Source organism: Bos javanicus, chromosome 19, assembly GCF_032452875.1.
Source record: "Bos javanicus breed banteng chromosome 19, ARS-OSU_banteng_1.0, whole genome shotgun sequence".
NCBI classification, from domain to species: Eukaryota; Metazoa; Chordata; class Mammalia; order Artiodactyla; family Bovidae; genus Bos; species Bos javanicus.
In genome coordinates, this window is record NC_083886.1 from 49,874,399 (window position 1) to 49,888,411 (window position 14,013).

At 46.7% G+C, this 14,013-nt stretch overlaps 1 protein-coding gene, 1 long non-coding RNA gene and 2 other non-coding genes across 5 annotated transcripts in view; 3 read left to right on the top strand and 1 right to left on the bottom strand.

Annotated features, from left to right (window-relative positions):
* LOC133232656 (uncharacterized) lies at nucleotides 1–697 on the top strand. Its single transcript, XR_009731417.1, has 2 exons — nucleotides 1–401; nucleotides 612–697. It is a non-coding gene; the product is annotated as an uncharacterized LOC133232656 (long non-coding RNA).
* LOC133233131 (small nucleolar RNA SNORD104) lies at nucleotides 465–534 on the top strand. Its single transcript, XR_009731608.1, has one exon. It is a non-coding gene; the product is annotated as a small nucleolar RNA SNORD104 (small nucleolar RNA).
* Nucleotides 698–727: 30 nt separating the features above from the next.
* Nucleotides 728–860, top strand: LOC133233159 (small nucleolar RNA SNORA76). Its single transcript, XR_009731634.1, has one exon. It is a non-coding gene; the product is annotated as a small nucleolar RNA SNORA76 (small nucleolar RNA).
* Nucleotides 861–2,571: 1,711 nt separating this feature from the next.
* TEX2 (testis expressed 2) overlaps nucleotides 2,572–14,013 on the bottom strand; it is a 114,371-nt gene continuing 102,929 nt past the window's right edge. The window contains exons 9-12 of one of the 2 annotated variants that reach the window (XM_061392355.1): nucleotides 11,458–11,583; nucleotides 9,768–9,977; nucleotides 5,833–5,953; nucleotides 2,572–4,204 (exon numbers count right to left, since the gene is read on the bottom strand). In XM_061392355.1, the coding sequence (XP_061248339.1) occupies nucleotides 4,082–4,204; nucleotides 5,833–5,953; nucleotides 9,768–9,977; nucleotides 11,458–11,583 (580 nt within the window). In that variant the 3' untranslated portion in view covers nucleotides 2,572–4,081. The remainder of the gene's footprint in view (nucleotides 4,205–5,832; nucleotides 5,954–9,767; nucleotides 9,978–11,457; nucleotides 11,584–14,013) is intronic. The other variant, XM_061392356.1, reaches the window with a different exon arrangement.

Genomic DNA, 14,013 nt, shown 5'->3' on the forward strand with positions numbered 1-14,013 from the left:
TCACCTCAGCTCCTAGCTTAGCTCGTGAAACAGACTATCTAACAGGTTAAGCATTTCCTGCGCCCTACTGTCTGTGCTGTTCCGTTTTGTGTACTATAGAGAGATACACCACTCACAAGCCGGTGACCTAGGTGATGAAAGAAACCAGAAGAATTAGGACACTAAATTTAGGACACAGCCTTTACTTAACACCCATCTCTATGGTTGGCATGTAACCACTCTATACTCTGGAGGACTCAGCGAGCCAGGCCAATCAGTGAGTTACTTTACAGTCACGTGGCAGGAAGTTTTAACTTGCAATTGGTCAATAGCGGTAAGGCCCGCCCAACTACATCCGGTCTGCTTCTTTAAGTAGAAACCAGGCCAGTTTCATTTCCTTTCAGCTGCTGAATCAGAGCTGGGTAGGTGAGGTGGTGTTTGTTTTGTGTCGGGGGCCTGGGAGTCGGGCGGAGGGAGGGCGGCCTGCGGTGATGACATCCCAAATAAAGCACGTGTTAGACTGCTGACGCGGGTGATGCGAACTGGAGTCTGAGTCGGGCTGCCTCGGCGGCTGGGAATAGACGGGCTTGCGGGCACATCGCACTCCTCACCCACAGCTCTTGTTCTTGCAGATGGCTCGAGAAGGACGTCGGATGTCATTGTCCTCCCAGCTTTTCGATCTTCCCCCGAAGCCCCTCAATAAAATGGTTTGATCCCAGTGCTAGTGTCCTGTGTTGTTTGTCGCGACGCGCTGCCTTTGAGCCCCCGCCGCGCCTGCGCGTGGCGCCGGGGGTCAGGCTGCAGCGCCAGAGCACGTGCTCGCGCATAACTGGGGTCGTCTGCCCCCGCGGCGGCGGCCCTTTTAACCGCGAGCGACACGGCCGCCCTGGGCTGCCGGGGCGGGGTATACAGAGGCCTGGGGAAGACGTCGGGGGTCCTGTAGTCTGCTTATTTCTTGTGACTTCCCTGAGTCCGAGTGTCACTTTCATGGGGACCTGTGAGACGCGCCGGTTCATTTAACCGCCGTGTGGATGGCCATCTGCAGGGAGAGGAGATGAGAAACAGGCTGTGGCCTTGAACGGTTCAAGGGCCGTGGTGTACTCCACTGGAATTGCCTCCCGGTCTTGGGCTTCATGAGCTTTCTAACTTTGATAAGGGGTATTCGCGGACTACCTTAAAATAGGCTTCCCTGGTGGCTCAGACGGTAAAGCGTCTGTCTGCAATACAGGAAATACAGGTTTGATCTCTGGGTTGGGAAGATTCCCCTGGAGAAGGAAATGGCAGCCTACTCCAGTACTCTTACCTGGAAAACCCCATAGAGGAAGGAGCCTGGTAGCTACGGTCCATGAGGGTGCAAAGAGTCGGACCCGTCTGAGCGACTTCACTTTCTTTGCCTTATAGAGTATGCCCCAGACAGTGTGAACAGCTCACAGTACCAAGGTATTTTGCCGCAGGGCACAACATAGGCACCTCCTTGCAGGTGTAATGCGCATTCTGGGTGTTTTAAAAACGTGTACAAAGGGAGAGTTGAGTTTTATCATCCACTGGATGGACACGAGTTTGAGCAAGCTCTCGGGGTTGGTGATGGACAGGAAAGCCTGGCGTGCTGCAGTCCTCGGGTGGCAAAGAGATGACTGGGGGGCTGAAGTGAAGTAGTATTTGGGGCAAAGTAAGAGCTGCAGCCCAGGAAACAGCTCTGAGAACTGCTCCAAAGAAGCAAGTCAGTACAAAAGAGATTTTGGTGAGGGGATGCATGCAATTGAGCACGTATTTCTCTAGTTTTGTTAGTCTCGTAAAGCTTTTGCTAGTCACAGGGACAGTTGTCACCATGAGGTTTTCAGTGTTTTTGTGGATATGAAGGGAGAAAGTTGAACTCAGCTCCTGAAAATGTATCTGAAGACCTGTCTGCCAGTCCCTGCCTGGAGCACAGAGTGCTTTATTACTGCTCTCCACTTTTGGGGGTGGGTGTTGAAGGTCACCAGCTGCAGCAACATAGGATTTAATCCTTGGAGAGGTATATGGCAAGTGCCAATTTGTAGTTAAAACACAGATGACAATGGGCTCCAAAGCTTAGCTGAAATGTGCATCAGTTCCGAGGACAAGGTGGCAGGTGTTGAAAGGCAAGTATGCACGAGTGCCGTGTCTTAACGGCTTTGTTGCTTAATAATGGAGGTGGCTCCAAGTTAGTAGGCGGTTGGTGTGAACTCAGCCTACGAGGGCTTTGCAGGTGGTGCTAGTGCAGAGTCTACCAGCCAGTGAAGGAGATCTAAGATGCAGGTTCGATCCCTGGATCAGCAAGATCCCCTGGAGGAAGAAGGCATGGCAACCCACTCCAGTATTCCACCCTGGAGAATTCCATGGACAGAGGAGCCTGGCAGGCTGCAGTCCATAGGGTTGCAGAGTCGGACAGGACCAAAGGACAGCGCGCGTACCAAGGTGTGGTCTCCGTTGGATCCTCAACAGAACAAGTCCAGTGATCACTCAAGAAACTGAAGCTGCCACTGGCAGCTGACGGCTCAGATTCTGTGCCATAGTTTATTCTGTTTGTTACCTGAACAGGATTAAGTAGAAATAACTTGGATGCTTATCTAGTATTTGACATGAGATATTTATTTGTGAAACAATGCAAGCGATTGTAAATCCCCCACATACTATTTGATTAAGTGCAATAAGGTACAGTCGTGTAATCTCTTTACACAATAGTGCATCTAGTCCTTTGCCTTAAATTATTGCACAAAAATTATAAGACCAGTGAAGAAGACATGCGGACTGACAGGCAAATCGGCCTACACGATGAGAACAGCACACCAACTGGAATGGTCCAATAATTTAAGTCAAATGTTTTAATGGTGCAATTAAAGTAATCAAATAAGGGTTCAAATATATTCTTTCAATATATTAATTTCTTTAAAGTCATGTTCAGGCAAGGTGCTGCTGCTGTTTAAAAAAAACACTATTAGCTTTGTCCACAGATGTAATTGTCAAAAGTCACCCAAGGTAAGTCTGATGTTGAATGCAGCTTTAAACAATTAAAAATTTGTATTTTGAGTGTACTTCTCAAAGCAAATTATACAGTTGAGAGAGCCCTGAAACTTGTAAACTAAACATTCTGACACAAGTGCACAAAATAAAGTTGGCAATGTTAAATGTCACGTTCATTTTGAGATCTGTAGTGTTTGATGTTGAGCGAACTTTTGGTCTTGACTCAAGATGATAAGAGAGCAGTCCTGTTTTGGCCATCAGAAAAGGAAACTGCCCACAAAACATCCCTAGCCAATTAGGTTAACAAGGCATTTATGCCTATTTAAAGCTTCCCAGAGCACAGAGGAAGCGCCAGGTGGATGGACGGTGGCTCTGGCTTCCTGGCCGCACTCCAATCCAGTCTTGCGCAGTGTTTGACATTTTCACATATGCTCAGGTCTCAGGAAAACGGGATCAGTTAGAAACCAGGTGATTGTACCTTGTTGGTAGAAGGCATGGGATGGTTTGATCTCATGGCTTTGCCTAATGTACACATAAATCCCACCATTCTCACCCCAGCTGGTAGTGTGTTAAGAGTTGTATGTTCTATGGCTACTTGCTTCCAAAACACAATAAGTTGCCATGCACACCTCTTTTATCACCAAAGACACAGCTCACAAAATCCCACTCCCCACCCTCCACACATGGAACCACACTGATGTCCTCTGGGGCTGCCACACACGAACTGGGGAAGCGAGAAAACGTTCCACTGCGCTGGCTGGCTGAGCAAAGACCCTGGAGGCATCGAGGAGGCAAAGGGAAGCCTTCCAGCTGTGCAGCTTCGCTCTTAATGTGCTCTTGTGGTACAACAAAACCTGGTAGACTTAGAAAAGCCAGGGTGGGAGTCACCAGTAACCTCTGGATCCACCGGGATGATCCTTCCAGTTTTCCTTTGCTGAGGCAAAGCTTTGCAGCAGGCAATCTGGACCCCAGTCTCGGGACACCTCAGGGTGGGACCGGCACCGGCAGGCAGAGGGCAGAGCGGTGGCACAAGGAAAGGCCAGCGCTGCAGCCCAGATGGCAGCCGAGAACCCCACACGGAGCTTATCTCCCACTACTGGGAACACCAGGACTGCACCCATCACAGCTGATCAGCGGCCTCCACAGGTGGGTCTTTCAGGAGGCTGGACGTGGAGCGAGGATCCATGGCCGAGTGCATGATGGGGATATAAACATCATCCATGTTTGGCATGACAAAAACTTTCTGCAGAAAGAAGGAACAGACATGGAACAAGGCTCTGTTCTCTGGGAGTTGCCCTATTGTGTTCTGATAAGAATTTTAGGCTTTAGACAAGTTTTTAAAATCCATATGAAACAACTTTTCTTACACATTCCAAACTAATTCCTCTATAATATTCAGAAAGCCTGGAGGCATCAACACCAGTGCATGAACATGAGAACCCAATAGCCTGTGAGGCAGAAGCAGCCTGCCTGTGAGTTCACGTACATATAATAAAATCACTCATGAGTTGATAAATAACATTAAGAGAATTGGCATAAGCTGCTCACAGGATTCCAAATGACTATATCCAGAACACTTGTTCTAAGTAAATTTTATCCTAGCACTTAAAATCCTAGCAACAAAAAAGTAAGCTATTTTTTTTTCCCCCAAACCAGAACCAGTTAAAGCTGCATAGAAAAGAAATCCTACTATCATGAACACCCACAGGATAATCAGTGATTGACAGCAATGGTGCTTTGCCTATTTATAAACTAATTTTATGTAAGTGAATTCTGGCAATGTATTCAACTTCAGAAATGCTTCCAAAAGCAAAAACAAAAGCATGTGGCCTTGGGAGAATGCAAACAGCTACCCTTCAACTTCCCGACTCGCCTCGAAAATACCATGCACCAAAGTCTGCCCCCTAGAAGGCGTGACCATTCTAGCCCAATACTTTTAAAAGAGATGACCCACCCAAATTCCTCACGTAGGAAAAAGAAAAAGAACTACAGGCATGAGGTTGCTTTTCCCCTAACTAGGTTCAAAGTGCTTTTTCTTTTGGAGATAAAATAAAGCTTTCCATAAATTGGTTGTTATATTTACAGCTACAGCTTTTAAATAATATAGTTTTTAGATAATAAAAAGTATAATTTTAAAGGCAATGACTCAAAAGGTACTACTGCAAACATAATATGGGTCTTCTTCAGAAAGTGAAATTCATTATAAAATAGTCTGTTAATCCATAAAACCTTAAAAGTCAGCTATGCCTCAAAAACCTGATAAAAATTTAATAGAAATAGCTCATTGCAAGGCCTTGGCCACACTGCTATTTCCTGTGGTGGAAGAATGCAGAGACAGACTTGGAGAATGAGCTCTGGCTGAGTCAACTCCAGGACTACCCTCGAAGATTCACAGGGTAGGGAGAGGCCTGATTCATCTTTGAACTCCCAAGGCAGGTGGTAGCTGCATGTAGAATGTAGAAACACACAAACTGAGCAAGGTGGGTACCACAGCAGGGCAGGAAAGGCTTCCCTGACCACGGCCCAGGTGCTACTCACGGGCCAACTCCAGGCCCCACCTAGGGGAAAAGTCCAAAGACGGTCCCAGCAGATGGACGACGTAACCCTCACCAGGCCTACGGGGACATGACAGTCATTTTGCTCTTTGACCCCAACGTTTTGAGTTTCCTCTGAAGACTATGTAACAGGATGTGGATGAGTTTCAGGGTTTCTAAAACTAAACCTGAAATTTTATGCCTCTCTGATCACATGTGTACTTTCCCCAGATGAGGGTCCATAGCTTTCATCAGATTTTCCAAGGAGGATCCTGGACCTCTGTTCTGCCCAGAGCTTTTAGACTCAGCATGAAATGAGATGACCCAGCAGGTGTACCTGAAACTCTTGTTCCAGTTTCTTCTCTATCCAGTCTGTCACATGAACTAAAGTCACTTCTCTCTCTCCAAGTTTTGGCCGAGCTTTCAGCTCAATATATGGTGGCTTCCGGAATCCATACCTTTTAAAAGAAGACAAATAACCACATTTAGAAGCAAAGAAAAGAAGTGGATGGTACCCAGAGTAAACATTCCTCATTTACACAAGGCTTTATCAGTACTTGAAATGTTTTCTTCTGCTGAAAATCCCTTCTAAAAAAAAATACTTCACCGCAGCAGGTATGAATTGTGAATTCCCTGGACCCAGGGCTGTGATGACTGGGGAACAGTTCTGACAAACTAAGACAGCCAGGAAACACCACTGGAAAAGTCCATGACCTGGGCATTATTTCTGGTTTTTGTTTTTCCTAAAATGGCAAAGATATTTTTTGTTTCTATTTTTATGAGAGTACGATACATCTGTTACAAAACCCCAAATATAAAAGTGTATAAAGCAGGAAATAACACTGTCTCTCTCTGGATCTATAACCAAGATAGGACCACTGAGAGAAACACGATCAATTTCCCCCACACCCCTAATACGCATACATAAACAGAGAGCCTTCTGTAATCTGCTTTTTCACTCCACACTCCACACTGTGATTATTACGGCTTCTCAGTGGAGCTGACTGGCACTCAGGACTGTTGGTAAGGTATCCAGTCAAGAGACTGTGTGCTCTCAAACTAAAAACTTTGATCCATCATGGACCAACGTTTTAAAACATCCAGGTACACCTTGGAGATATATGGGCTCAGTTCCAAATTGCCGCACCAAAGCTAACATTGCAATAGAGAGTTACGTGCATTTTTGGTTTCCCAGTGCATATAAAAATTATATTTACACTATGTTGTAGTCTACTAGGTGTGCAAAACAAGGTATATACCTCAATCAAAAAATACTTCATTGCTTAAAAAAAAAAGATAACTATCATCTGACAACGCAGGGTTGCCACAAACTTTCAATCTGTAAAAAATGCAGTATGGGCAAGTACAAGAAAGCAAAGCATAGTCAGACAAGGTCTGCCCATAAGATAAAAATGGCAAGTTGCTATAAATATTCTAAACACTCTGAATATGTATAGTTATCTTTGTGGATTAATAACAAATAGTTCAGCACTCAAGCATGCACTGAGTAGCACTAGGCTGTGCGTGCGCAGTCGCTTCAGTCATGAAGAATTGGTTCTTTTCGACCCCATGACTATCGCCCACCAGGCTCCTGTGTCCATGGGATTGTCCAGGCAAGAACACTAGAGTGGGCTGCCATTTCCCCTCCAGGGAATCTTCATGACCCAGGGCTTGAACCGGCATCTTTTACGTCTCCTGCATTGCTGCTGCTGCTAAGTCGCCCCAGTCATGTCTGACTCTACGTGACCCCATAGACAGCAGCCCACCAGGCTCCCCCGTACCTGGGATTCTCCAGGCAAGAACACTGGAGTGGGTTGCCATGTCCTTCTCCAATGCATGAAAGTGAAAAGTGAAAGTGAAGTCGCTCAGTCGTGTCCGACCCTCAGCGACCCCATGGACTGCAGCCCACCAGGCTCCTCCGTCCATGGGATTCTCCAGGCAAGAGTACTGGAGTGGGGTGCCATTGCTTCTCCGGAGCTACTAGGCTAGAGGCCTCTAATTCTAATTACCATTGAGCAGTGGTGTTTGTAACTCCTAAGTCAAAGCTTGGGAGTAAAAAGAAGATATGTATCAACTCTTACTATTAAAAAAAATTTTTTTTTATTAAGCTGCACAGTAAGGTAGTATCTGGTTATTTTTGGATGCTAAAGTTATAGGTTCTTAGTTTTTGTTGTTGTTTTCATGTTCTTCCAGTGAAAATATTACTTTTTAAAAATAAAATCCTAAATAGTATTTTAAAGTTTTTACTAGGAAAACACCAATATCATCATTAAATGATCAGCCAATTAAACAACCCTTTTGTAATCATTTTTACAAGTCCTCCTGAACACCAAGGATGTGCAACAGCATGCTGGTTTCATGTGATGAGCGAACAGAGGTATCTTTTTCATAGGGACTGCCCTGGTGGCTTCGGAGAAGGCAATGGCACCCCTCTCCAGTACTCCTGCCTGGAAAATCCCATGGACGGAGGAGCCTGGTAGGCAGCAGTCCATGGGGTCACTAGGAGTCGGACACAACTGAAGTAACTTAGCAGCAGCAGCAGCCCTGGTGGCTCAGCGTTAAATAATCTGCCTGCCAATGCAGGAGACTCAGGTTCAATCCCTGGGCTGGGAAGAACCCCTGGAGAAGGAAACGGCAATCCACTCCAGTATTTTTGTCTGGGAAATCCCATGGACAGAGGAGCCTGATGGGCTGCAGGCCATGGGCTTGCAAAAGAGTCAGACATGACTTAACGACTTAACGACTAAACAACAACAATCTTTTTCATATGAGTGTAGCTTCTGGTACAATGAGGTCTTTTATGTGATCACTATATACCCTTATGCATATTTATAGGTCTTACTTGCCAACTTAAGATTGAGATTTAGAAATAGTGATTTCCTTTTGCTGGGATCATGGATAATTTTTTTCAGTGATTCTCAGTCCTGGCTTAGTCTCCCAATCCCAGAATCATGGGGGCTGGGCTCGGCACAGCTTTAACAAGTCCCCAGGTGACTGCGACATGCAGGTAGGGTTAAAACCCACTGGTTCATTCAAATGACAACTCTTTGGGTCACCCTTCTCAGTAGCTCAGCTGGGAGAGAATCCACCTATAATGCAGGAGACCATGGTTCGATTTCTGGGTCAGGAAGATCTGCTAGAGAAGGGACGGGCTACCCACTCTGGTATTCTTGGACTTCCCTGGTGGCTCAGCTGGTAAAGAATCCATCCGCAATGCAGGAAACCTGGGTTTGATCCCTGGGTTGGGAAGATCCCCAGGAGAAAGGAAAGGCTGCCCACTCCACTACTGTGGCCTGGAGAATTCCAGGGTCGCAAAGAGTCAGACACGACTGAGGGACTTTCACAATCTACCAGAGTTACCAAGCACACATCCTGCCTCCTCAACGTGCAGGTCTGACCTGGGCAAGTCTTCCCTCACCACCCAGGACTCTGCTGGATGTGTGATCCCCATCTGTAAAGTGGGGCATAATGGTAGCCCTGTCTCCACAGGATGCTGTGAAGACTGGCCCGGCAGAGAATAAGCGTTCTACAAATCGCAGCTCTTCTTCCTGGTGGAAAGGGTTGACTTGAGAGAGGAGGAAGACCTAGAAACAGCTCATCCCACAAACTTCACCGGTTGACCTTAACTCTTCCTAAGTGTGAAGATGAGTATTTTTTTGTTTAATTTTTGACTGCACCGCGCAGCATATGGGATCTCAGTTCTCCAACCAGGGATTGAATCCATGCCCCCTGTAGTGGAAGCCCAGAGTCTTAACTACTGGACCACCAGGGACATGTCGAAGATGGGTATTTCTCACCATTTAAAAAAAGTCTGAATTATTATTTCATGGTATAATAACACATGTGCGTGCTTCAGTTGCTCAGTCGTGTCCAACTCTGTGACCCCATGGATGTAGCCCTCCAGGCTCCTCTGTCCATGGAATTCTCCAGGCAAGAATACTAGAGTGGGTTGCCATTTCCTCCTCCAGGGGATGTTTCCAACCCAGGGATCGAACACCGGTCTCCTGTCTCCTACAGTGGCAGGCAGATCCTTTACACTGTACCGCCTGGGAAGCCCTGAAGGTATATCTTTATATGGGAATTAACCACTCACAGAAGAAAAGTAAAATCAGATTTACAACTAACTTTAAGGTCCCAGGAAAAACGTTTGAAAGTACTTCTTCCCAGGAAGAAGGTACTTTCCGTAATGTCAAGGGTCAGCAGACTATGACTTTTATGATAATGCTCAAAGGGAATCACTGGCTGACCCTGAGGGGCCTTCTACATACGTACCATATTCGATCAGTTGCAGGAGGTGGAATGTTCACTGCCAAGGTTCCTCTACATTCTTGTACTTCTACAGTTAGCAGTAGGGGTGTATTGGAGACTTCTTCGATCTTCTTTTTAATGAATTCTGTCTCTGTTGCTTTTTGGAAATACTTTGACTTGGTAATTTTATCAACAAACCTCATGATCTTGCTTGTTCGATGACCTCCAACATACCTTTAAATGAGAGAGACAGGCAAGTGTTAGTGTTGACTTTCTTCCTTCATCAACAGAAACTTGGCTCTCTGTTCACCTGATTTTAGACCAGAGTTTCTCAACAGCAGCACCACTGACACGGTGGACTGGGCAATTCTTTGCTGTGGACGCTCCTCCGTACGAAATGTTTAGCGGCATCCTTGACCTTGGCCGCCCTGATGTCAACAGCACATCATCTCCCAGCAGTTAAGACAATAAAGTGTCTCTGGACATTGATAAATGTCCCCTAGGGGGAACAAAATAACCCCTAGGTGAGAACTACTAGTTCAGATGAGGTGTAGACCTCAGATGGGGCCCAGTTTTGATGATGGAGAGTCAGGCCAAGTTCCCACAGTGCATGCAGGGAATGCATCTCACCTGCTTTCCTTAATGACCTTCAAATACTGAATACAAATCTTGTGTCCTCTTAGAAAAAAATCTCATTGTCTCTATATAGCAAATAAGACATTAGGCTGCATTAAGAGGGCCACAGAACACAGTAAAACATCTGCCTTTCAGATAGGGTCACACTAACTTTGAGCAGCAATTACTTGTCAAAGAGTTTTAGGAGCATCTAAAGAGAATAGCTACATCAAGGTGATGTGCCAGCAGGCCAGGAAAGTAAGTTTCTGTATCAGGCCACATCTACCTATGACTGCCCTAAGAAGAGAGAATATTTGTTTCTTAAAATCCTCCGCAGATCTAGAGTTCAGGAATAGTATATGTATGTGTGTAGGAAAAAGCCATCACTCTAAAGGTCAGGTGGCGAGTTAAGTAGTGCACACAAACTCTACAGCCAACTCCTCAAACATCTAGATTCTTTTTATCTTCTGTAGGATTTCAAACAGAACAGGTTGATGTTTTCTTAAAAATGCTTCTGAATCACTTGGTTTCTTTATCATTTCAGTTTCTTTGCTCACTGTAAATAATTAAAAGATCCTTACAGAGAGGCAGCCTAAGCACTTGCATCATTCCACAGTCCAAGTAACAAGCAAAAGGAACCCCCCAAATTAAGTTCATGATCCAAAAGGCCATCTAAGTGATCCACGTTTCCAAAATTTCCCAAAGAAATCATTAGAATGTCTCAACTTTGTAGGAACTATTAACAGAAGATCACTGGAGGCACGTGACCCGTAAGAAGGGAAGTAATGCTCCCCACCGACACTAGGGGGAGGTGTTGCGCAATTTATGGTCCTCGTGTTAAACATCCCTTCCATTCTCGTATTCTTTACTCCAATGGCCTGAGAAAACCATTTTGGTCTGGACTCTTAATAAGGGGAAATTATTTGGGTGTTTTTGATTTGGGGTCTGGAATTTTAAGCCACTGGCTTTGAATTATTAATGCAAAAACCATTCACTCAAAGTGAAGGAGGAAGATCAAAGAGGGAAAAGGCGATGCAAAACTCACGCCCAACTTGCAGCCGTGACCCCCCGGGAGACCCCAGAAGCTGGATCCACTCACCCCTCAGCTCCTGGGAGGAGCGGTTTGTCTCCGGCGCTGGGCTCTGGTGCATCGTCTTCGTCGGAGGAGCCAGCACTGGAGGACTCCTCGTCGCTGTCGGCCAGACAGAAGGCCCTGGGCCTGCAACTGATCAGGGCAGAGTCACCAGGCTGCCCGCCCAGCGCAGGCTCTGCTTAGGAAGAGCACGCGCTCCACTGCCACCATGGCTATGGTGGTAGCACCCCCCCCCCCCCCCCCCCACCCAGACAGAAGAGGCCTAATCCCAGAATCCTCGGATGGGCCTGGTCCCCCAGGAGACCCTTCAGCGCCCAGTCCCGGGCAGAACGGCCGCGGACTTGCGCCAGGAGGGTTGGATTCTGCGCATGCGTCAGAAAGACAGGCGGTCAGAGTGTGATGCGGTCCACACAAAATGCAGTGATCTCATCCACACAAAATGCAGTGATCTCGTCAACAGTGCAGAGCAGCCAATGGGAGGTGAGTGGAAAGAATGAAGATTGCACGGGTGACGGACAGCTCATGTTAGTGACGTGACCAACTAATGGATGACGGGGTTGTTCAGGTAAGTCCTCTAACACTGGCTGAGTTCAAAAAAATTGTGCTTTCTGGCTTAGGCATCTCCAAGTTAGTTTTGGCTCCAGACTTCTTCCTTGTGAAATTACATACCCCCACTCCCGCCCCAGCTCCTGAAGGTCACAGAAAAAGCCAGCAACCAGGGGTACAAATCTCAAGGGATTCCAGGAGGCAACTGACATGGGAAGCCAGGAACCTTTCAGGAGAAGTACTAGTTTAAAACTTCTTTTTAAATGAATAAAAAGCTTCATCAGAGAGCAATGTTCCTCATGAATCTTTCCAGGGTAGGTTCTCAGTTTCCAGAGGCCTGGAGGGTCTGTATCACCAGCAGTGGCGAGTGATCAAGGCTCCCCACTGAGGGCACTGGAGGGCTCCCGGCTGAGCTCTGGCCCCACAAAAGGCAGCTTCCTCCCTGAAGGGAGGCTTTACTTCGGAGAGGCAGAGAGACAGAAGGCAGGGCCCATCTCAGGCTCAGAGACTTGACGGGGACAAAATGAACAAGGGACAGAACTATCTCTGAACATTGTTATGCCATCAATGGTCACTAAGCAGAGGGTCGGTCTTATAATTTTGAGAAGAACAAAATCACCAGGACAGGGGAAGGCATCCCAGCTTAGGTGCCGTCTCCTGCATTCGAAACCCTCTGGGGTTTTCTCAGATGCTGTCCTTGGCCACCAGAAGCCTGTACGGGTGCTCATCTTCTGACCAGCAAGGGCCAAGGGCACCCAAGGGTAGCACACCTGCCAGTGTGGCCTTGAAGGCCCAGCTGAGGTCCCAGCATGGGCAGGAGGGCTCTGAAATCTCCGCCCTGAAACAGGAGCCCGGCTGTAAGAGGACCTACCTGGCAGGACACCCGGATCCTCCTCAACCCTGCTCTGAAACATTAGAGCCCACGCTCTAGCCAACGGGCTTGAGTGTGGTGTTGAGAAGAAACTCCCTCTGCAGACACAAAGGCCTCTTGTCCCTGGCCTCGGGGACAGGACCTGACTCTTCCTCCTTCCATCAGAGGCCTGGCCAGTCCAGGAAATGCTCAAGTGTCCCCGCTGGTCACAAAACCATCTCAGCCCTTTCAAGGGTTGGGCGGCCCTCACAGAGCTCTTCTTTTATATAAAAGGCAAAACAGGATTCCTAAGAAAGCTTACACGGGGACTTGGGATGAAGAAAGTCAGGGAAGTAAATCCCCAAAGATCATGTGACCTTTCTCAGAAACCTAGCTTACTTCTTAGGAACATGACGGTGCCCTCTGGTTCAGACAGCATGCTGCCAGGTAAGGAATCTACACAGCACCAAAGGCTGCCTCGGTATCTTGGACCGCAGTGAAACCTGCAGAGCCACTGGCCCCTCCTGTCCCCACTGGTATTTGTCATCTGGCAGCCTCCTGACCTGAGGCAGAAGATGCCAAAAGCTGAGCACTGCAGTGAGCTCTCGGGTTCCTGAATTAACCCTCCGCAAGACAGAGAACAGGACAAATTTTGTGGCTTGAAGTTAATAATTTAGACAATGCCTTATCAGTTAAAATAGATCAGATGACATGAAATTCTGATTGTGGCTAAATGGTACCTCTCCTTTCTGCCCGGGGAGCTATATTATGCAGCACCAACAATAATTAAAAGTGGGGCTAAATGTCTGGCTGATTCAAGTTTATAACTGAATATGCATTTTGTGATCTCAGACTTATGATGAATTTCAGAGAAAGACACCCTGCACATTCTTATATATAAGGTGTGCTAGTACATGATAAGCCTATTTTTTAAAACACACCTTGGGATTCCAGATGAGAGTCATATCCCTTCTAAGAGTCACCTTAAAGGGCTGATTCCAGTTTCGCTGCCCCTGCTAAAAATCTTTTTGGAAATGTGCTTGGAGTTGGACACGTAGGAAAAGTGAATTGTTTTATCACGGATACTCTGTCTTGAACCAAACATTTCTTAGCCTCATAATCACTGGCACCTCTGAGTGATGCCTGGCAATTACTCAAATATCTGA